The 26,904-nt window shown below is 16.6% G+C and overlaps 1 protein-coding gene across 2 annotated transcripts; it reads left to right on the top strand.

Annotated features, from left to right (window-relative positions):
• The first annotated feature begins 6,875 nt into the window (after positions 1-6,875).
• LOC129617703 (ELAV-like protein 2) lies at positions 6,876-15,470 on the top strand. Of its 2 annotated transcripts, XM_055532819.1 has the most exons (6): positions 6,876-7,324; positions 7,854-7,898; positions 8,627-8,887; positions 9,323-9,581; positions 11,723-11,767; positions 14,730-15,470. In XM_055532819.1, exons 1-6 carry the CDS (start codon positions 7,132-7,134, stop codon positions 15,052-15,054), a joined length of 1,128 nt encoding a protein of 375 aa, XP_055388794.1. In that variant the 5' UTR covers positions 6,876-7,131; the 3' UTR covers positions 15,055-15,470. The 2 variants fall into 2 exon arrangements, with proteins under 2 accessions (XP_055388794.1, XP_055388795.1); XM_055532820.1 differs by lacking the exon at positions 11,723-11,767 and having other exon boundaries at positions 6,877-7,324.
• The last annotated feature ends 11,434 nt before the right edge of the window (positions 15,471-26,904 follow it).

Consider the following 26,904-nt stretch of genomic DNA (forward strand, 5'->3'; position numbering starts at 1 on the left):
CACTTTGTTTTTTTCTCTCATTTTGTAAAGTAAAAGGTTCTTTTAAATTTACGAACTATAATATAACATATTCGTTTTTATTATTATTTTTTATTTTGGTGTTTTACAAAGATTATTTTTAGTAATTGTCTTTATCTTTAATTTTTATTTTTTCGTTTTTTACTTTATATAGGTACAATATATATATATCTTATTAAACAAATTGAAAAATGAAATATACTTTTTTTTCTGTAATTCGTATAACAATATGTAGCAATGTATAAAATAATGCGGGTATAATAAAAATGCATATATGCACTTTGCAATTTCTTTTTTTTTTTTTTTATTTTCTCTGATTTACGTTTCAGTGGTTTAAGGTAGTAAATTTATAATAAACAAGTTAAAAATTGAGGGAGTTGAATAAAATACAGGAAAGCATTAAAAAGAATTAAAAAAAATATTTTACTACCTTCTACATATTTTTTTATGAAAATAAAAAAAAACGTACTTTAAAAAAATGAGCACCTTACAAAAATAATTTATAAATTTTTTTACAATTTTTTTATAAATTTAAATAAATTATTTTTTAATAAATTATTTTAAATCTAAGTTTCCAGTTTAACATTTTTAAAATTTAAATTATTTTCTATTTTTTATTCATAAATATTATAAATTATAACAGTTTTAAATTTGCAAAATTTAGGTAATAAATTAATAAACCTTACTTTGTAATTGAAAAAAAAAATTAAATTTTAAATAGAAATTATAATTTTTAATGAATTTTCAATGAAAATTTCGTACATTCAAATTATTTCTGTAAAAATATAATTATACACTAATATTGTACGATTTATTTATTTAAAATGGAAACATTTTCTAAAACAGAAAAGAATTTTATTGCTAAATACAATTTTATTTATTAACAGTTTAATAATAAATAACAATATTTTTTTTTATTATAATATTTACATACTAATATGTAAATATGTATTCTTATAAATTAAAAATTATTCAAAAAGGATAAATATATATATTTTTAATATACATATATACATATGTAAATACCTACAAAACATTCATTAATCAAAACAAAATGACATTATCACGCAAACAATTTTGAATTTAAATAAATTTTATTAGCTATTTGAATTATTTTTAAATTATATTGTTATATATTATATAATTTTTATGTACATACATATTATACTATTTATTAAACAATTAATTATTATTAATACATTTACATGTACGAGTTAAATATGTATAATATGAAATTCAAAAAATTTTTTAATAAAAATATCATAAATTTTTAATATCATTATAAAAAATTATTAAAAAGTATGTACTCTAATAAATTTCATGAAATATTTTCCAATTTTTTATTTGTTCTTTTTATTTTGAATTCATTATTTATTTCTATAGCATTTTATTACTATAAGAAATTAATTATACTAAATTTAATAACCATTTAAAACGTAAACAAAATAACAAAATGAAAAAAAAAATAATCTTTAATATTAAAGAATATTTAAATATTTTAGTAAAGCAAAAATGAAAATATCACGAAATTCTAAAAATAGTAAAATTATATATACATACAATAAATAAAAATGATTTAGAATTATGAAATTCAATAGCAATTTGGAATATATTTAATAGTTAAAATACAAAACGGAGCATAAAATAAATCTTGGTGAAACAAGAATTCTAAAATCTACCGAAATAGAAATTTTTTTTTGTTTTGTATAAGTTTATTGAACTTTAAATTGCTATTTTTTCTAATTTTTTTTTTCCTTTTTGCTTTTTATAGTAACTTACGCCATTTTTAAAATATACGTACACTTACAAGGAAAATAATAATGAAAAATATTGAAAAAGATAACACACAACCATGGTTCATTTTTACTCCCACAAAAAAAAAAAAATAAAAATTCTATCCTAGACAAAATGTTTTTTTTTTTTTTTTTTTTTTTTTAATACATATACACATTTTTATATTTTTATAAACCTAACAAAGTACTTATTATATCTCGTTTCTATACACTTACACTATGCAGTTTACACGCAAAAGGGCAATGAACTTTTCCTGTGGTTATATTAGGAAAAAATTTACCCATTTTCTTTTTTACTACTAAAAATTTTGGCCAGTTACTGAATATTTTCCTTTTGTCCTTTTTTTTTTTTTCTAACTCTCGTATTTTTATAATAGTTTTCAACTATGATATCCTAGTTGTTAAAAAAAAAAGAAAAGAGACGAATATTTTAAAAAAGGATATCCCATAAATGGTATAAAATATATTTTACATTTATGTATCGTATACAGGGTTATACTAGTATATAAATATATATATGTGTTTATAATATTTTAATTCTAAAATATGAGAAAAGAAGCATAATGTGTTGTTTTAGTTTAAAATAAAATAAATATGAAACAAACAGAGGGTCGTAAATATTTTTAAAAATTTTTCTTTCATTTAATATATGCACGTATATATATATATATATATATATATAAACAAAGCAAATAAATGTCTGTTTATAAATTATCCAAAAATGAAAACAAAAAAAAAAAGGACAAAAATATTATATATTGTAATATATTTTTGAAGGATAATAATATTTTTTATTGAAATGCAAGTCGTTAACGCTTACACTTTTATATTATATATAGATATAGTTTGTACATGCATATCAATCATAAATTTATTAAATTTAAAAAGTAAAAATTCAAAGAAAAAGAAAACATGTTATTTTATATTCAATTTTTGTTTTTTGTTAAATAGTTCAGTGTCCTGTTTTTATTTTAGGTTTTTACTTTAATTTTATCTATTTTATATTCACTTGCGTGTAAATCTTACTAATATTATTGTTATTCTTATATGAATTTGTTATTTGCATTTAAACTAGAAAATTCCTAATATTCTATTTCATATTTTTTCTTTTACATATACAATAAAATATTTATATATATACCTAAATACTTAAATATAATCTATATATAAAATTATTATATTATATGATAGTATAAATAAAAGTAATTTTCACATACATACGTAACAATAATATAGTCAAGGATATGTCAATGTAAAATGTGAATGACCCGAAATTATTGTGATAAAATAGAGAAAATGAAATTAAAGTAATAATATTCCTTGTTTTTTTTTATATAGCTATACGATAAAACAAGTAACATAATAAATATTTAGTTCTAAAAATCCTTTTTATAATATTGAATGTATGTTAAGGCTAATAGTTCAGAGAGAGAAAAAAAAAACAAAAATAGCTTATCGTATACATTCCAAATATACAATTATACATATGTATAGATATAGTAAATATATTATAGGATTTTTTGTTTTTTTTTTTTTTTTTTTGTATTTTATTCTTTTATCCCCTTAATCATTGATGCATTTAGTTTATTTTGTCATCTTACTATTATAATCTTCTTTATATTGTTTAATATTTTTTTGTTGATATTTTTTTTTTTTGTTTTATTACAATACATATACATATATGATATTATTATATTTCTCTTTTATTCTTTCTTTTTAATAATATTAACTATATCTTATATTTATGTACATATATGTTTGTATATAGTTTGAAAAAGTCATTATCGGTTTTCCTTTATCCTATATTTGCTATGGTTATATATATATATATATATGTATATGTACATATTAATATTATCCTAGTTTTTATAACATTGAAGAACATTATGCATAAATTGTATAAATTTATATTGTATAAAAATTTTAGAATACAATTATTATAAGTATAGGGTGTAAATCATGTAAAAATTTAATTTTTTAACAAATTTGTTTAAAAAAAAAAAAAAAATGCTTTTATAATGAAAAATATTAATAATTCAATTTATTGCAATATCGAAGAAATTGCAAAATTTTTCAATTATTTTATCGACAATTAAATTTTTACATTCTGACTTTATTGATTTCCTAAACGCAGTAAAATTTACAATGTATCACATTCCAAAATGTATATTAAAAGACATTGTACACTACTACTAAAATACATATGTATATCGAATACAGAACGTGAAGAGAAGAAATTAAAACTGATTTTTCATACAATGAAGCGGTTTTGTTGTTATAAAACTGTATTAAAACTGTTTATGCTGCGTTTCGGAAGTCATGGTTTATTAAATTACAATATTTAGTATTATTAAGATAAACTTAATTTAATTTTGAATAGATATGTTTGGGCCATTAATTATAGCATATTATTATTATTATTAATTATTATTATAAGATTATCCTCTGACCAGACAGAACAGCAAATTCTTAATTCCAATGAATTCATTATATCACATAGATTTATACAAAATTTCCAACCTAAAAACATATACAATTATTAGAAAAATTAATTTTTATAATTATTAATATTTTTATAACATTTATAAATAAATGATTTTTTTTTTATTTCTAATAATTTTAATAAAATAATTCATATTTGAACTTTTCAAATAAACTGTACTCCTTTGTTAAATTTCCAAATGAAATGACATCTAATGTATACAGATTTTTTCTTTAATAAAACTGAAAATAAATTGAAAAATAAAAATTAAATATTATTAAATTTAATTAAATTAAAAACAATTTTTTTTCTAAATAAAAAAGAAATTTTTTTTTTTTTAAATGACGAGTTTTTAAAACCAAAGCATCATAAAAACGAAGAATCTTTTATTAATACCAAATATTTAGACTTAGACCTATAACATTTATTTTTTTATAATTTTAATAAAACCATTCAAATATTTTAAATTAAGTACATACATACTACTACAAATAAATACAATATTTGATATTCTTTCTTCAGAATATTAATTTTTTCTTGTAAAATAATGCTTTATGTATGAAGCATATAATATAAAAAATAGAAATATGAAAAATTTATAGCATATTTTTTATGATTGATAATAAATATAAGAATAGTAAAATTAAATATAATAATAAAATTAAATAAATTATATATGTATAATTTCAATAATTTTGCACAATATTTTTCTGTTTGCTATCTCCAAATGTTTAAATTTTTTACACTTTTTATACAAACTTAATGAACTTAAATATATGGGCAATAAAAATTATTTTAATTTTTAAAGAAATGTTTTGCAAAATTCTAATTTATCATAAATATTTTCGTAAAATTTTATTTACGATAATAATTAATAATATGATTATATAAACTAATTAAATATTATAAATGATAAAGTACCGTTAGTATATTATAATTTTTAAAATTATTATTTAATTTTTTAAAATTAATTTATTGTAAAATAATATTCCTAAATGACACAATACATCTTCTATTATATTTAGTTCTTCAAAATTTTCAAAAGTTAATATTTTTTCTATGACTGCAGCTACATTATACAAGTTTGAAAACAATATATAAATACATAGTATAGAATAGATCAATTTTGCCTTATAGACTAAGTTAAAGAAAATAATCACTGTTTAGCTCTTTTTTTTTGGGCATATATTTTTTGAACATTAAACAATCAGTCCTTACAAAATTAATTGTATGTGCGTACAAGTCTGCATAAATATAAAAGTTTAAAACTTATTTAAATGCTTCTGTTTATCTAATAAATTCTAAAATTTAATAAATTTTAAAAATATAGTAAATTATTTTAATATATAAAATATATTGTTTGTAACACAAATTTTCTAATTTTTAATAAACTTTTAATTAATGGAAATTTTTTTTTTATATTTTTTTTTCCAGATTGAGTTTTCCTCACAAACAAAAGAAAAAAAGAAGACAAGAAATTTAATAAAAAAAAAAAATCATATTTAATTAAAACAAATCTAAAACACAATTTCCACCAAAAAAAAATTAAATCTAATGTGAATAATTTAAAAAAAAAAAAGTTTATATATTAAAAAAAAATATAGACTATAAAAAAAATCAGCCGATTTAATAAAATAAATAAAAGTTCCACAGAAAACCAAACCAAACCATAAAATAAAAATAAAACTGAAATTTTTACATAAATGAAAAATTATAGTGAAATCGAAAAAAAAAATATTAAAAGATAAAATATAAAAGTGTAATTTTGCTGTCTTTTTTTGCATTTTTTGCAATTTTATAGAATTTATATATAAAAAAAAATTAAATAAAATAAAAAAAAATCACAACAACAAGTAACAAAAAAAGTATTATTAATATTTATAATTATATCATATAACTAAAGAAATAAACTCAAAAGCAAATATTTATATAAAAAAAAATATATATATATATAAAAATTTAATAAATAAATTAAGTTTATTAAAAAAAATACAAAAAAAAAACCCAGAAAAAAAAATAATAAACAATTGTTAGGAAAATTTATAGGAAATGAAATTATAAATAAAAAAAAAAAAACTATCATAATTTAACAGAAAAAAAAAATCATTTAATATTAAATATAAAAAAAAAAGAAATTTTTAAATTATTTTAATATAATAAATAATTTTTAATAAATTAATAAATATTTAATAAAATTAATAGGTTAACAAAAAAAAAACAAAAGAAAACTATTTAAATACTTAATTATTTTATAGTAATTTGGGGTTTGTGCAAAGCGCAATCAAAAACAAAAAAAATTATCTAGTCGATATAAAAAAATTCAAAAGACAAATTCAGAGTTAGTGATTCTTCTATAAATTATATATATATATATAAATATTAAAAATAAAATATTAAAAATAATTTTGTTTTTTAGTTCAAAAAGAAAAACTTTAATTAAAAACATAAAATTATATATAAAACAAGAAAAATTTATTTATTCAAACTCTAAAATATATATGTACACACACACATATATATATATACTTATTAATAAATATTTTTATTAATAATCCCAAAGAAAGTGAGAAAAAAAAAACAAAAACAATTTTTTTCTTTTAATTTTCCTTTTAAAAAATTAAACAAAAACAATTAAAACTATATTTATATTTATTAAATATATATATACTTATATATATATAAAAAAAAAACACTCATTAAAATTATCATCAATATTAAAGCAAAAGAAGAAAAAAAATAAATATTATTTTTTAAATTAATATAGAAATAAAATTAAATTTCGATAAAAAAAAAAAAACACTTAAAAAACCAAAAAAAAATATTAAAATAAAATTCAAAATGACTAATACAATGGAGACTGTAGTCCAAAATGGTGGTGCCAACGGATCCGTTGATGGTAATCAGGATGATTCAAAAACAAATTTAATTGTTAATTATTTACCACAAACTATGACCCAAGAGGAGATGAGATCATTATTCTCAAGTATTGGTGAATTAGAGAGCTGTAAATTAGTTCGTGATAAAGTAACTGGTAATTAAATAATTTTCTTATTAAATATATTTTTATTTTAATTGTAATTTAAAATTTTACATATATTAATTTATTTTCAAAATATTCTTATCATTAATATTTGAATAAATTCTAATAATTTATGATGTTTTTCACTAGTTTTATAATAATTCAAAACCAAACATTCAATTTATATTTTAAAGCTAGTTTTAAATAAATTTATATAAAAATTATTTTATTATAATTAATATTATTAGAACAGAATTTTGCTAATTACCCAATAGAACTACTCTTTTTTAAAGAGCGAACCCCCAAAAAAGTAATTCTATTGCGTAATAACAAATATTGTCTTCTGTATAGAACAACAAAATGATATAATTTAATTATACACAATGATATTATTTAAAAAAAAAAAAGTAAATTCTATTATAGCACCCGAAAAGAAAAAAAAACAATAATTTTTTCATATTAATTTAAAAAAAATACAAATATAAATGTACTATATTTTTATTATTTACAATTATTTTCAATAAATATTTTATTATTTCAGTTTTACCAGCTTCAATTACTGCTCTCAACCCAGCTCTTCAGCAAGGTAAGGATGTGCACATTTATTTATTACTTAATAATTCTATTTTAAATTTTTATATATGTATTTTTTTTAATTTTTTTTGTTGAATATTCTAAAAGGTTCTTACAGTATGAAATATGTAATGTTTACAATACAATTTTATTTATGACATTAAATTCAAAGAAAAATTTATTAGTTTTTCAATACTTTATAATAATTATAACATTAAATATTATCCATTTTTTTTTTATCTATATTAAACGTTGTTTGCTAAAATATTATATTATTTTTTGTTATAGTCGCATTTGCAACTAATTTTTGATTTTAACAATAAATGTACATATTTTTAGTTGGCAATAAATATAATTTCATAAAATAATTAAAATTTTCGTTTCTAGTGCACAATAAATTCTTTTTACTTTCTTAATTGTTGTAATTAAATGCACACTAATTAAAAAAAAAAACTATGATATTGTTCAAAATTTAAATATTGCCTGAATTGTAGTAGTAGAAGAACAAAATTATCTGATATAGCAAAACAAAACATAATTAAATACAAAAGTAAATTTCGTTTTGGTAAACTCTAAAATAATATAAACAAGAACAATTTCTATTAGTTACAAATTTTGTTTAAAAACAACTGTACTTAAATTATTTTCTTTTTTTAATATTATTTTTTAATTTTTATATTTTTGTTTTTTTTATTCTTAATTATACCCTCATTTTTATAATTTTATTTAAAATTTTTTCAGTCGGTCAGAGTTTGGGTTACGGCTTTGTTAACTATGTAAGAGCTGAGGATGCTGAAAAAGCAATAAATACATTAAATGGCCTCCGATTGCAAAATAAAATTATCAAAGTATCGTATGCCCGTCCCAGCTCTGAATCAATTAAGGGTGCTAATTTATATGTTTCGGGTCTTCCCAAAAATTTATCACAACCAGATCTTGAATCAATGTTCTCACCATATGGAAAGATTATTACATCTCGTATACTCTGTGATAATATTTCGGGTAATTTATAAAAAAATTTTATTTTGAAAAATTTCTATTTCTAAAATATTATGATTTTTAACAATTTTGTTTTGTATTTATTCTACACGAATTTGTTTTACTTTTATAATTAAAGAAAAAAAAAATTTGCCAGATATAAATTATAATTTTATTGCTTTGTTATAATTTTTTATTTTCTTTTTCTTTTTGTTTATTTTTTAAATCAGTTCCAGGAATTATTGCTGGTGTGAAACTTGATGGTAAATATTTTTTGTTTCTTTTTTTTTTTTTCATTATATTTTTAAATCATTTTGTTAATGCTATTTTGTTTTAATTCGTTTTTATATTAATTATTTATTCTTAAATTTTTTCTTTAGAAATTTTTATATTTTATAAAAATTTATGTAAAATGAAATAAAATTAAAACAAAACAAAAACCCAAAACTAATTTTTTAGGTCTATCAAAAGGTGTTGGATTCATTCGTTTTGATCAACGTCATGAAGCTGAACGTGCTATCCAAGAATTGAATGGAAAAATACCAAAAGCATGTACTGATCCGATAACAGTTAAATTTGCTAATAATCCAAGTACCAGTAACAAGGCATTACCACCGTTAGCAGCATATTTGACTCCAGCTGCTGCCCAAGCAGCACAAAGGCGTTTAGCAACAGCTGTTCCACCGGCAGCAGCTGCTGCAGCAGCAGGAAGGTTAAGGTTAGAAATTAAATTACCAGTGATAAAAAAAAAAAAAAATAATAATAAATTTTTTAAGCTATTACTGTGTTCAATATTTTATAAGCTAAATTTTATCGAAAAAATTTTTAAAGTTTTTATTTATTATTATTTATACAATATATATATATAATATATATTATATATATATATATAATATATTATATGAAAATCTACAAATTTTAAGCCCCGCGATATTACTCAAAATTTTTTATTTTAATTTTTTATCCCGTTTTTTTTAACTTTGTTTTTTTTTCTGTTTTCTTTGATTTTCATTTACTTTTTTTTTTTTGTTAATTTTATTTTAATTTTCAACTTAAGCAAATCTTACAATGAATGTTTGGTATTTATACTTATATTCATATAATATTATCTTAATAAATTGAAATATTTATTAAAATTACTTATATATATCTTCGAAAAAGATGGTTGGCTATATTTTAATTAATGTTTTTTTTTTTTTTGTGAAAAACAAAAAATAAAACATTAATTATCATCTCTAATCTCTGTGAACTTTTTTTATTACAAAGCATGTTAATACTAATAATATACATATATTTTAAAGAATATATTTTTTAAATAAAAATATATAAATACAATGGTAGAAGTATAATATATACCTACAAAATTTATAAAACGCATAATATACTTATTATATATTATATGGTGATCATTTTTTAATCTGAAACACTAAACTAATTTTTTCACACTTATGCTCATTTTTGATCACATTTTTTATTAAAAAAAAAATATATATATATATATATATATAATATTCATACATGCATATATATATATTTTTTTTCATTGTATAATTACTTATATTTTATCAAGAAAACAATATAATTGTATTCGTTAATTTAATTAATAATTACCAAACATTTATTTTTATAAAAGGTGAAAATTTATTTCAAATGAATTAGATATAAGATAACTTATTTAAACAATAATATTAACAAATTCGAATTTTAATAACAGAAATTCGTTAAAAGGAAGAGGTATTATTAATTTTATAATTATTATTCCAAATTGACTCGAAAAATTATTTTTATATACATACAATTACAAATTAAAAATATTTTATTATATACAATTAAATTTTTAAATAAGTTATCATTAAATCTTATTTTAATTCTAAATTTTCTACTTAAATACTAACACATATTATTTTATTTCGTTTTTATATAGTTTTCACAAAAAAAACTACTAATTTTTTAATTCTAAAAATAATTCAATCAAAAGAAAAATATATATAATTCATTATATCTAAAATTATAACATTTTGTATAACGAGATTTTGGATGAAATTTCAGGAAAGAAAATTGAAAATATCTACGTTCCTTTGAAAACAAAACAAAAAAATATAAAAATATAACAAAAAAAAAAAAATTTTTAATATCAGAAGAATTAAATAGAAATTATTTAAAAAAAAACTAAATGAAAATTTAAACATTTTGAATAATTTTATTTTAAAAAATTTATAATATTTTTAATATTTGTTTTAATTGCCAAATTTTTTACTTTTTCAAAAAAAATAAAATTAAACAATTTTTTTTCTTTTAAAATTTTTTTTTTATTTTTAATTTGTTTATTAAATTTTAAGCATTCGCATATTAAAATCAAATCCTTTTATCAACTCAATTTCAGATCCCATCTTTTAATAATATCATATTCAAGCTTTTAGTAAAATATTGTTTCAATAAAATTTACAGATTAAGGCTAAAATCTTTTCAATATAATAAAAAATAATGCTCGATTGCGATAATTGGAAAAATAAAATATAACCCTAACAGAGTTATATAAACTTTTAAATAAACAAAACATTATACATAAAATAATTAATAAAAACAACAGAATTTGCAAACTGTATTTGATATTTACGTAATGCATGAAACATTATTATTTTTATTAATTTCTCTTCGATATTAAAATAATATGCAAATGCTTTAAATTATTTCATTTAAAATAATTTCTTATTTTCATTTTAAGATTAATTTGAATCTTATATTTTCTTAATTCATTTAATTGTTTTTTTTTTTTTATTCAATTATTTTTATTTTTAATTTTTTGAAAAGTTACATTGGGTTTTAATTTTTATTTATATTTTTTCTTATATTTTATAGCATTGGAAAAAGCCCGATGTTAGCCATTAACAAGGGTTTGCAAAGGTGATTTTATTTATTTTTCTACTGTTTCTTGTTTAATATATATTATTTGTATTATTATTACAAAAAAAAAAAATCTATAAAATTAATCTAATCTTTGTTATTTAATATTAAATTTTTAATTTTGTGTTCTTTGTTTTTATTCGTTATAAATTTTGAATGTTAAATGAGTTGTTTTAAATTTTATTTTTTATTTTTTGTTTTAATTTTAATTAATTTTTTTTATTTTGTTTTTGATTCTTATGAAATGCGAAAAGAAATATTGTCTAAAACTATTTTATTTTATAAAATAGTTTAAAACAAAAATTTTTTTGAATTTGAAAAATATAAAAATAAAAAACATAAAATTTTCAATAATTTTATAGGTTAAGGAAAAAACAAGCATATTTAATTTTAAATTTCTTATTTATATTTCAACAAAAACAAACAAATTTTGCTATTTACATATATAGGGAAATTAATTAATTTAAATAAAAAAGTTTTAGAAAACTTTTACTAATGTATTTCAAATTCTTATACAATTCTCAATAAATCTGAATTCTTATTTCAATTTATTTAATAATCTTATTCCTAAATAAATATATCATTTCATATTTATTATTCTCAAATAATGAAAAGAAATTCTCCAAGCATTTTGTAACAATTCTTTTATGTTTCATTAAAAAAAAAAAATTTTTTTATATTTCTTTTTTTTGTATCACCTTTTATTTTCTAATTTATTTAAATTAGTTCATATTTAAGTTTAGCTATTTTCTTAAAATTATTTTTTAGTTTTTCTTATGTTTACAAATTTGTTTTATACTAAAGTTACTAAACCTATCTAAAATTATTTTATTACAAAAATGCATCTTGAAATTAGCTCATATACTATATAATAGTAAAATACAAAAACAAACAATATCATAAACATAAACACAAAAATATAAAATTATAAAATTATAAATTACATAAAATTTAATTTTACAACACTCAAAAAAAAAAAAGAAACAAAGAATAAATTAAAAACAAAATTGAATATATTAAATAGTTTAGAAACTAAAAGAATAAATTTACAAAATAATTTCTTAAGACCGAAAATTAAGTTGAAAATTATAAATTATTATTGTTTTCTTTTTTTGCAATATTCAAATATTTTGCCAATATAATTTTTATTAACAGTCCATTTCAAAATTTAAATTATATATTTTGAGTACCACGTTCTAGTCAATATTCTAATTCCTTTTTACATCATAAATCCTCTTTATTATTATTTTCTAAAAAATTATATTTAATTAAATTACATACGTACATTTAAAAAATACAACACTTAAAATGATTTATTTCAAACTATAAAATCTCGAACTTGGAATGCATTTGTTTTCTTTTATATCTCAAAATTTGAGATATAAATTTTCATGAACAAGAAATCAAAAATCTTGTAAAGGATGAAAGTTTTAATAATTTTAAGAATGATGAAGCCTTAAGAACAATCTGTTAAATATTTTTTTAATTGCAACATCACTTCAATTTTTTTTTGCTAAATTGTTCAAAATGCAAAATTTGTCAAATTAAAAATATTTGATATAAAAATTTTAAATTTAAATATCAGTGAAATAAAAAAAATTTTATTATTTTTTTTTATAAAATAAATTTGAGCAACAAGCTCAATAGTCGTTTCAAATTAATAATTTAAAATTACTACAGTTCTATTTTAAAAAACAAATATTTTGCGTAAACATTTGTATATATTAGATTAATTAACTTAATATAAATTTTTTCTATTAAATTCTTAATCTTTACAAAATTTCATTTATTTACCCAAAATATTCTAATTTTACGTTATAAATGTACGTATTAAATTTTCTTATATCTTTTTTTAATCTGATTAATGTAAAACATTTGAAATTATACGATCATTATATTTTACTTATAATTAATTTTAAGTATAAAATTTCAAATATTTCAATATATTAAGAAATCTTACTTTTAAAAATTATTTAAACAAATTATTTACATAATAATATATTACAAAATATTATTTCTCAAAATAATGGCAATTGCATTTTATTTAATTTTTTTTATTAAATATATATTTATGTACAATATTATTTTTTTTTTCTTTTTCAATTTTTGAATTAAAAGGAATACAAAACATTTTTGATGAAGTCTTTCCTGATACTCTAAAATGAACAAAAAAAAAAAAAGAAAGAAATTAAAATAAAAGACATTTAAGACTAACACGCATGATATCAAAATAACACCCTTTACACCTTACACATATTCATATATGTATTTATATATATATTTCATTTTAAACAAATAAAATAGTCATGTTAATGTTATTTATATATATTTAAACACTTTAATTTATAATTTTCGTACAAACCTTAAATATAATTATAAATATGAAAAAAAAAAAATTTTTTTTTTGGTAGTTCTTTAACTGTAATTATTTGTAAATTTATATATATATATATATATTAATTTTTTTACGTTTTGTATTATAAATACTATATATATACATATATTTAAATAACAGTTCAATTTAATTATCTTTAATGTAATTTTTATTTGTTTCCAAATTATTAAAAATTTTTAAATACACAATTTTTTATTTTTCTTTTCTAATATGATCCTGTCATAGTATAAATCACGTTTTATCTAAAAATAAAAAATATTAAAAAAATTTTTAATTTATTATTTGTGAGAAAAAATTTTTCCGTGATTTTAACTTAAGAGATCATTAAGAGAATTACCATTTTTATTTTTCAATATTTTATTTTAAAAGTGTATGTACTATAAGTCGCATTCACAACTTTATAATTTCTATACATTTTAAAGTTAAAAAATGTTTTTCTTATAAAATAAACAAAAAAAAAAAATTTAATTTCAATATAAATAAAAACAATATTTATAATTCACCTTTTTTTTTTCCATTTTTTTTTTTTCTTTTTATTTACTTTTTCCATCTTTTTATAATATGCAGATATTCACCATTGGCCGGTGATTTATTAGCAAACTCTTTGTTACCAGGAACAGCAATGGCTGGATCTGGATGGTGTTTATTTGTTTACAATTTGGCTCCTGAAACAGAAGAAAATGTCCTTTGGCAGCTATTTGGACCATTTGGTGCCGTCCAATCTGTTAAAGTTATTCGTGATTTACAAACAAATAAATGTAAAGGATTTGGATTCGTTACAATGACCAATTATGATGAATCTGTAGTTGCAATACAATCATTGAATGGTTATACATTGGGCAATCGTGTGCTACAAGTTAGTTTTAAAACAAATAAAACAAAAACAACGTAAATCAATTAAAACAAATGGCAACAACAATAAATTAAAACACATATATAATAATATTTTATTATTATATTTAAAGAAATATAAGCAAAATATTTAACTATTTTTGTTTAATAAAAAAAAAAAAAGCAAAAATTTAAATCATTATGTATAAAAAAAAAAAAAACAAAAAACAAAAAAAAAGTAAGCAGTAAAGGAAATTAAAGAGTTATAAATTTCATTATTTATTTCAAATTAAATAAACGAAGAAAAAATTAAGATTAATCAACCGAAAAACGCTTAAAACAAGTTGAAAGTAAATAAAATAATTAATTTTTATAAAAAACAAAAAAAAAACATTTTTCAGAACACAAAAGTAGTATTTTATATTTTAAATTAAATTAACTTAATTCTATTTTTAATTATTAAGACTATTGGTCTGATACTTCCTACATTTCGAACAGTATATTTGAAGTATTTATTGATTTTAGATACAATGTTAATTAATATATGTATGTTTGTACAAGTACATAAAATAAAATAATTCATTTATTCGCTTTCACATATTACTATAATACTTATATATTTATAGTATTATTCTCATTCATGATCACGTCTTTAAATATTGCTTCACTTTATTATAGTAACATTATAAAAATCAGTTCGCAAAAAATTACTACATATTTCATAAATAATGAGACAAAAATTCTAAATAGCAATAATGTTATAAATAGTTGTACATCAAATAATTTAAATTTATCCGAAAATTAACATTATATTATCACTTTTAATAATATGCTCACAAAAAATGCAAAATGTATGAGCAAAATTAAAGCTCGTTATTATATACTTAAAAAAATTTTACGAATAATATTAAAAAATTGTATGGATTATTAAATCACTTGAAATATTTTTGCATATGCATATCATATTTAATTAAATGTTCATTCTTAAAAAATATTTTGCATTTATATTTCACATAAGCACAAAAAAAATTCTCAATTTAGTTCATTTTCGATATATTAATGCATATAATGTAATTTAAAACATTAAGGAAGGTCTAAAAGTTATAGCATAAAACAATTTGATATTAACATACAAAACATACATACATATATTTTTTAGATTGATAAAAAGTAGAAAAATTAAAATATTCCAATAGTCAAATTTCTGTTTTAAGCCTTTTCTCTTTTTTTTTTGTACTTGAAAAGAAAAAAATTAAATTATTTAAAATTTATTTCAAAATAAACAAATTTTAATTTATATAATATATTATATATATGTATATATATATATATATATATATATATATATATGTACACTTAGATAAAAAGATACTCATATTTAAATAAGTATAGGTAAAATTGCTTGTTTAAAATTCGAATAGCTTAAAAACACTAAAAGGAATTTTTCGTTATTCATTTTTCGATTATTTTCCGTTTTTTTTTTCGTTATTTCTGAAAACAAAATCAAATAACAACAATAAGATAACAAAAGTAAAATCAAATAGAAAGAAATGACTTTTAACTAAATGTATAAACTATTGAAAAATGAAAAAATAACATAAAAAAAATAAAAACAAAAGGAAAAACAAAAAAGAGAAAACATTTGAATTGAATATAATAAAAAGAGAAATGTCCTTCCAAAAGAATATTAATAAAATAATTAAAAAAAAACACAATGAAAAAAAAAGAAAAACCTACTAAAAAATTGCCAAGTCAAAAACGTATTTTTAAATATTAATAATTTCAATCGAAACGAAATATAATAATTTTAAAAAATTAATAACTATACTATTATAATAGACAATTTTGTTATATTAAATATGAAGAAATTAATATACATTAACATACATATATACTAGGTATTCGATTTTATTTTTTATAATGTTTTAATTTTAAATTGGAAATAATTAAAAATATCATCTTAATCTAAATATATAATTTTCAAATAAAGCAACACATAATGTAAAAAATTTTGAAAACAAATAATTTCATAAATCTATAATTAGTATCATAATTCTAAAATTCCACTTACATTATGTATTAAAAATAATTACATTCTAATACAGGAGAAATAAAACATTTCCAAATCAATTTTACACTAAAAATTAATTGCATTCGTTGAGAAATGAAAATTTTTTAATGATGATAAAAAATTTAAAATTCAATTTTAAAAAATTAAAATTTTTGCCAAATTTATCATAAAATTCTTTTTACATTTAAAAGGGAATATTTAAGCTTTCACTTAATGTTAAAGCTAATTTTTAATATTTTGCTATACAAAAGAATAGTATTTATGCAAAAAAAAAAAATAGTATTTATAAAAAAATCTATATAAAATTTTAAATCTGATTTACAATAAATCAAAAACTTTACAATTATTCGAAATAGAACACACATTATAAATATTTTAATATGATGTCACAACACAAAAGCTAAAAATTCGTCAAAGTTACTAGCATAATAAAAAAACAATTATTTTTGTTAATTTTAATTAACAAAGCAATTCCAAATATTTTAAAGCTTACAATTGAAAAAAAAAAAACAAATAAATTTTGTTAAATTCAATTTAATATTAAAAAATTATAAAAAAATAAAATTTTTTTACTATACCAATAAAATAGAAAGTATCAAAAAAATAAATAAATAAATAAATTAAAAAACGAGAATATCTTTTAAAAAATTAATAACTGTAAATTTTATGAAAAACATTCTTTTAAAAAACAGATAAAAATAAAAAAAAAATAAATATGTAATTTTTGAACGCCTGTACTCTTTACAAGTAAATAAGAAAATAAAAAAAAAAAACGAAAAATAATACAGTAACACCAAAGAAAATCATAATATACGAAAATTGTTTTATAAGAAAATTTAAATAAAATCTTGTATTCAAAAAAAAAAATTAAAATAAAAAAAAAAACCAAAAAAAACCAAGAATAGTATTTGTATAACAGGACTTTTTAATTAAAAAATATTAAAAAAAAAAAAACTAAAAAATTAATCAATTCAGAGAAAAAGAAATAATTCTAATTAATGTTAAAAAAAAATAACAAAATTAATATAAATATAATTAAACTAAATAATATTATATAATAAAACATGAATTAAAAAAAAAAAAGTAAAATATAAAACCGAAACGATGGCAATATTTTTGGAGGTTGAGGAATTTCAAATTTTATAAGAAAATTTTTTAAAAATTTCTTATCCTATATATGTAAAAATTTATCGTATAATATACAATATTATATTATATAAAAATTATACATATATATTTATATATGTATATAAATAAATTTTAGTTATTAATAATATCCTCATATATCTATTATATTTTATCGAAAATGATTAACTATTTTATAAATTATTACATAAAATGTAAATAGAATTAAAGAAGGTTGTATAAATTAATATGTAATTTCATATTACTACTATAATATTATATCTTCAAACATACATAAATATTTATGTTATTTAATTCTTCGTTTTTTTTTTTATATATGCCAAAATTTTTCTTCTTCATTATCATTACACAAATGAATATAAATGCAAAAACTATTTAAATATTTCATATTATGTATGTTTTTATGAAATAAAACTTCCAATTGTACAAATTTCACGTACATTACATTTTATTCAAAGAGTATTTAAATATACGAAAACTCTTCCAATGAAAATATTTGTTGCAATTCCATTATTAATCAAAAATTATTTTCGATTTGCTTAAATTATAAAAAAAAAGTTAAACGATTAAATTTGTATTATAATCAATATAATTAAAAATTTTAATTACTTTCCTTTAAGTTGTTATATTCCAATATGATATTATATTAAAATTACATTTAATATTTTTATATTGCTCATGTTGATCCAAAGACTTTTAAAATATTATTGATTGTAATGTCTTTGACATATCTCATTTCCGTACAATGTATGAAAAATTCATCTCATATCGTCACATATATGACATAATAAAAACATAAGAGTACTGAAAATATATAAAAAAATAATTGCAATAAATAATAATTAAAATATTTTAATTTAATTTAGAAATTATTTTCGCTAAAATAAATATAGATATATAAAAAAAAAATTCATTTATTATTCTATACGTATTGAAAAAGAAAGTATAGAATATTAAAACAAATATTAAAAGAAATTTAAAATTACATATTTCTCTGTACCTTGCGCATAATAATAATAATGGTGATTTCGAAAAAAAAAATAACAGTTTAAATATACATACAATTTACACATCTTTTATAAACTTTTACTTTATATTTATTTATGTATTATATAATCAAAATAATATTGTATGATGTATGTAAGTAATATGTGAATTATGTAATTTTCAATCTTTAATTACATAGTAAACATGTATTTGTAACATACATAATATATGTACATATATATACATCATATATACATTATGTGCATGCATAAAAAATTCTAAAATTTTTTATTAAATAAAATTAATTTTTTTCTTTTCAAAATACACATAATTTTCTAAATTTTTTCCCATTTCTTTTATTTTGTTTTTTTTTTTTTTTTTTGCTCCGAGTATTAATTACACACATAATCAAATATAATACTTTTATTAAATTTATATAAAATTAATTTCTATATTTTTTTGCAAACTATTTTTTTAAAAATAGAAAAATTAAAAAAAAAAAAAAACAAAAAAAATATATAAATATATTATATATATATATAGTAAAAATTTTGTAAAAATTAAGGAAAAAACTTAAGAAAAGAAAGCAGCGGACTACGTGCAAACAAAAAAAAAAAATAAAATAAAAAATAATAGGTATCTATAGTTAATTGAAGAGATAAAAAAGAAACAAACATAATAAGTAAAATAAAAAAAAATGATTATAAAAATATATCTGTAATTATTTAAAATGAAAAAATCAATGAAAATCCAGCTTCCAAAATTTATAAACATATTTTTACTAGAATTTAAGTGTTAAAAAATAGTATTTTAGATATAAAAAAAAATAAGAATTAAAATAGTAAAAAAAAAACATCCAAAAATTAATAAAAAAAAAACCAAAATTTAATGAGAGCTTTAATAAACATGACATAATTTAGTAAAATTACATAAAATATAGAAATGTTTGTATGTCTTCTATCCATATATAATATAATTATAATATGTACATTATTATATTGATATACATAATATATGCGTGTTATATAAACATCGAATAATTTCTATATTTTAAAAAAAAAAAACATTAAAAATGAAATGATCATAATTTATACATAAAATAGTAATTATAATGCTTCTTTTCAGATATACATACATACATGCTTTTCCAGATAATTATATTATGATAATTATGATTAAAGATATGAAAAAAAAAAAACTTTCTAACAAACTAGAAGTATTTTGGCTTACAAATTGTTTTACTAAAATAAAGAGAAAAACAAATTATTTAAATAACTTTATAAATATTTTACATACACTTACATACGTATTTCTTAAAAATATAAAATAATAATGTTCCAAATAAAAAAAAAAATAGCCTAAATTAATTTTACTTATTAAAAGCTTTGTTATGTTTATTAAAGTTCAATCTTCAAAAAATGACAAAATATAATAAAAAAAAAAAAAACAAAAAACGAAAGAATCAAAGAAATGACAACAAAATTAAGATAAAACAAGAAAAAACAATTAATTATTTTTGTTTTTTGTTTTTTTTTTCTTTTTTAAAACATTCAAGTACCACAAAATTTCTATACTAATTTTTCAAAAAAAAAAAAAACCAAAAGCTTAACAATAATAGTTACCAACAGAAAAGTTTTGAAAAATTTTAATATATAATATACTATTATAAAAATATTATATATAAATATATTTATACAAAATAAACTTATATAATATATTATTTCACAATATCAAAATACACATATTTAAAATATTCATTTATTATTCATTTCATAATTCAATGATTGATATATCATAGAAATATGAACAAATGAGTATTAAATCCAAATTTTATATATTTGTAAAATATTACGATAAATTAATTATTCCAATGTGAAATCGCAACTAAACTTCTAAATACAATTCATTTAATTTAATATTATAATCTCAAGATAAAATGAGGTTAGAATTAGAAATACATACATATTTAAATACAAAAAAAAAAACTTTCTGAATTATAAAAATAATTAATTTTTTCAAAAAAAAAAAAAACAAACATAATTTAATTGATTAACTTCAAATGAATTGTTACATAATTTTTACAAAATTTTAAAATATCATAACAAATTCTTTACTGAATTTGAATTATACAAAGATAAACATTTACTTTACTATGCCAACATTCAATAAAACCTTTTTTAACAATTCAAATATTTTTTGGCATGAAAAGATACACATTATATCTAATAAATGCATAAGTCGATTTTACATTTTTAATTCAAAATTATCTAATTTTTTAAAACATACAATATTCATAATATATAAAAATATGATTTTAAAAATGTATAGTAAATATTTTTAAATATATAAAATATTAATTTTTTTAAAATAAATGTAATTTTAAAATGCAATATAATTGTGATGATATAATAATATAATATTAATATTTTTTTTTTTTTTATTTAAATTATTCCGTTTCAAAAATTATAAAAAATTTAATTGCTCATATAACACATTTATAATTATATACTACATAACATATTTATATTTTTCATACATATTTTCTTTATGTATTTCAATCGAGAAAAATTAAGTTTTTGTTTTTTCTTTGTTTTCAACTTCATTTACTCTCATTTTAAGAAAACAAATTCTGAATTATTTAAATATTCATTTCAAAATATTAATAATTCAATCAAAATTCAATGTTTTTAACTAACATAACAAAACAATATATATAACACACAAATAAATAAAATAACAAATGAAAAAAAAAAAAATTATATAAGACTGAAAAGTATCTTAAAAATAAAAATCTTCATAAATCGATTAATAATCCATTATCGAATACAGAATGAATCTACAAAGAAAAACAAAAAGAAAAAGTTAAAAAAAATTTAAATTGAAACAAAATGTGTAAAACAAAAATCAATTTCCAAAAAAATAATTCTTCAATCGTAAAAATTATTGCAAGAAAAAAAAAGTAATATCAAATTTCTAAAATTTATTTTTGAATATTTTCAAAAAAAAAAACTATATTGTCTTCTTTAACGTTTTCCTTTTTTCTTTTTTTTTGCTTTTCTTTGAAAATATTATTATAAATTTTATTAATTAACTTTTATTAATTAAAGCTTTAAATAAATTTAGGTATTACTTAATTCAAAATTTCATTTATTAATTCAAATATAATTACAACATATATTTTTTTTTTCGTAAAACATTTTTTATTTTTAATTTCAAATTAATTGATACTATTTTAAATTACAATTATCATTCATTTTTATATAATATCCCTCTTTATTAATAAAACAAAATAAAACATTTCTATCAGCAAAACAACCACCTTTACATAGTACTAAAAATTAAAGAAAAACAAAAAAAAAGACAAAACTTAAATCTACGTAATACTTAATATTAAAGAGAACTATATTACCTAATATTATATAACAAACAAACAAACAAAAAACAGAAAAAATAACAAACAAAAATTTGATAAATTTTTAAAATAAATTAGAAAAATAAAAAAAAAAAATTGAATAAAAAATCTTTACTTAAAAATCAATAGATTACCATTAAAATAAATTTATATAAAAAAAAATTGAACTTCATGTTACTAGTTTTACTGCGATCAATTTAAATCTAAACGAAATATAAATAATATTAAACAGTTAAAATATATGTATATATATATACATACGTATATTTATTTATATAAATAAATATATATATATATATATATATATATATATAATTTATGTATATATATATATATATACATAAATTACAATTATTATAATTATGATTATTAAATGTTTATATAATAATTTTTTTCGTGTCTCTGTAAAAAAAAAATTTACGATAACAAGTCTATATGTATATATTTTTTACACAAAATTAATATATATATAAGTATATATGTACACACATAAAAAACAAAAAAAAAAAAAAAACAAAAAAAAAATACTATCGATGTTTAAAACTAATTCATTTATTATAATTATTATTGATTAATTACCAATTAATTCTTAAAACATTTATAATTATAATTAATTAATTATATATTATTAATTACTATATTATTATTCTTCATCAGTGATAAGTGAATATAGAAAAAGAATTTAAATAACAAACAAAAAAAGTAACAAAATAACCAAAAATAAAACTTGAACAATGAAAAAATATACACACATACAAAACCAAAACAAAAGAAAAAAATAAAATGTTATTTTAAAAAAAAAAATTTATATATAAAGAAAAATGAAAATACTACACATACATAAATAGAAATATAATTGAAATCCGAAAATCGTTAATAGAACAGAAAAAATTAAAAGCTAATACATATTAAATTAAATAAGCATACCAAAGATTTAAAAAACATACATTAAAAAAAAAATTAAGAAATTCCGTAAAATGTAAAATTATGCGCAATCCCACAAAAATAAAATAAAAATTAAATAGAAAACCAAAAAAAAAAAAAAAAAAAACTCTTTATATTTACTTATAAAAAAATTTTTTAAATAAATAAAAATTCAAAATTTCTAAAATATTTAAAAGAGAAAATAAAAAATTTAAAAAAAAAAATTCACCTATATTAAATTATTATTATTATTATTATTCTGATTATTATTATTATTAATTATTCTAGTCAATGATATTTAAAGAAAACAAATTAAAATTAAAAATTATTTAAATTATGTAGCGATTTTAGTCAAATATTTAATCATTGATTCGTTTATAATTTTATCGTGTTAATTATAAGTCGTAAATAAGGAAGGAAATTTAAAGAAGAAGAATAATCAAATATGTGCAACATTCAATAGCAGAAAAAAAAATATAATTAAATATAATTAAATAAAGAATAACAAAAAATAAATATAATATATAAGCATAAATAATAATTAATAATTATTATTTTTTACTCTTTTTTTTCAACATATACATATATTTTATATTTAATTTTCAAAAAAAAAAATTGAATATATTTTATAATTTTGTTGGTATATTAATTTTATACTTCAAATATATTAATTTTTGAAATTTCATTTTGCTATTTAAAAAAAGCTTATTTTTTTATATACTTATATATACAATGCAATTACGTACAGACATACACATTACAAAAATTATGTTCATATTATATATAATTATTCTTTTTACTTATTTTTAAATATTTTCATTTATAAATATAAAATGAATAATACATAAGATAAGAAAAAAATATATTCTCTATTATTCAATAAATTCCAACTAATTTAAACACAAATGAAAACTGTTTTAAACAATACTGTTTAAAAAATTAAAGTTGAAAAAATTACTTTTGTAATAAACTATATTTTTCAAATTTTTGGACAATTTGTAACATAAATATAAAACTAAAGTTGCCAAAATTAAAATTTATATGTAATTGGGTTGTTCACCACAATCGAGAATAATTGAAATAGTTGGATGTCAAATAAAATATTATTTGAAATTAATATTATTTAATAATGCATATATTATAATATGGCAAATAAAGTTGATAGGTAATTAAAAATAATTAAGATGTTAACATTTATAAAAAATACATCTTAAATTTGATTTAAACTAAAAAAGTTTATAATTATTTTTGCTACTTTTTTTTTTTTTATTTAATGAACATAATTTCTTAAACATAAACCAATGAACATCAATCAATTCGAAAGAAACATTTAAATTCACAATGCATATAAATAATTTTTTAATATAAAATGTAAACACCAAAATTTGCATATACTTAGAAGACTCAAAAGTAAAAATCATTTTACAATACAATAATATTGTTGTATTTTACAATATTAATTTCATTAAGAATATCATCTTAATATTACAATATTAATTCGAATTTCATCAATTTTATATAAAATATTAAAAAAAAAAGAAAAAAAAAAATTGTTTTTATAAGATAATTGAAAACAACACTCAATATTTATTACAAAAAATAAACTCTACCCACAAAATACATACTATCGTTTTCATTATACCAAAAAAAAAATATTTATATATTAATATATAAACTTAACCCATCGAAAAGACATTTAAAATTTGACGATAGTAAAAAATTCTTTATCTTAAATAAAAAAAAAAATAAAGATATCAAATGAATAAAGAAATAAATTTCAAAATAAAAAACTCAAAATAAAAGTTTACAGTTCCTTTGAAAAAAAAAAAAAACAATACGCATTTTCATATAAATTTGTATTAAACAAACTTGAATTGATTCAATTTAACTTAATTTTTCATTAATTAATTGAAAAGCAAAATTAAAAAACAATATAATTGCTATATTGCCATTAAAATTAGTTTAATTAACACTCTTGTTAACTTATGACTAAATTTATGACTAAGGGGCGAAGAAAATTAACTTTAGCTATACCGAAATTCTTTAAGATAAAAAAAATAAGGGCTTTTTCAAGATCAACGCAACTGTATCTGTAGAACATTTGCACTCTTAACAACGTAATCTGGTATCACCAAAATTCTTACTTTGGAATGTGTACTTGCATATTAAGTTTTTTATTTATTTATTTATTTATTTATTAATAGATTTTTTAACTTATTTTTTTGTTGCTATTTTCTCTTATTCAAAATTCAGATATTACAATATTTTTTTTTTTAAATATTTATTTTTTTAATATTATTATTAAAAAATTTATTAATCGAAATACATCTCAGTGCAATACTCAAATATACTCATATATGTATACAAAAATTTAAAGTATGTATTTATTAACTTTTATACATGTTTATTAAATATACCTACCTATATATATATATATATAGGTAGTTATATATAAATATATATATACATTAGTTATATATAATAATTAATAATCAACTCAATTATAAAATACTAATAAAAATATTTATTTAATTTGATATATTTATCAATATTTATTTATATTAATACATTTAAAATTTATTATAATTTCTTTTATTAAATTAAATTTTAATTATTTCATAAATTATTTATTACACTTAAAAATATATATTGTAAAGAATAATTTATTTAATAATCAAGGTATAAAAAAAATTATTTTATTAATCTACCTTATATACTAGGCAATTTCATAAGCAAACTGCATTCTAATTATTTTTTATTATTATTGTAACTTATATAAAATATTTAAGAATTAAGTGAATTAGGAAAATTAATAAAAAAAAACTATTTGCTAAATTAATTTTTCAGAAATTACACTTTAACAAATAATTATTACTGCAATACTTGAAATTCATATAGACAAAAAATTGTATTAATTTTTCTTGATTAAATATTAATTGAATTCAATATATTTAAAATTAAATTACTAAATTACTATATTAATGAATAGTTTTTTTATTTGTTACAAATAATATGCAAATTTTCACTTTATTGTGATTGTAATTCACTAAATAATAAACAACAAGTTTTATCGTTAGAAAACAACCATATTGCTAAATTTGTTTATTATATAATTTCTGAAAAATATTATTTTAGCAATTTTTACCATACAAAATTAATTATGTAATTAACCAAAAATAAAAAAAGCAAATAATTTTATGTTATATTTAAAATACTTTCATTATTCCCTAATTTGACACAAAAATGAAATCTATGCACAAATTATAAATAAATAAAATACTAATATGTATTTATAAACTATTATTATGTGTAAAATTTCAAATTATTTAAATATTTTCATTTTAATTGTGCGTATACCAATTTAATTTAAA

This window comes from Condylostylus longicornis, unplaced genomic scaffold (genome assembly GCF_029603195.1).
Source record: "Condylostylus longicornis isolate FDR11 unplaced genomic scaffold, ASM2960319v2 ptg000006l, whole genome shotgun sequence".
NCBI lineage: Eukaryota > Metazoa > Arthropoda > Insecta > Diptera > Dolichopodidae > Condylostylus > Condylostylus longicornis.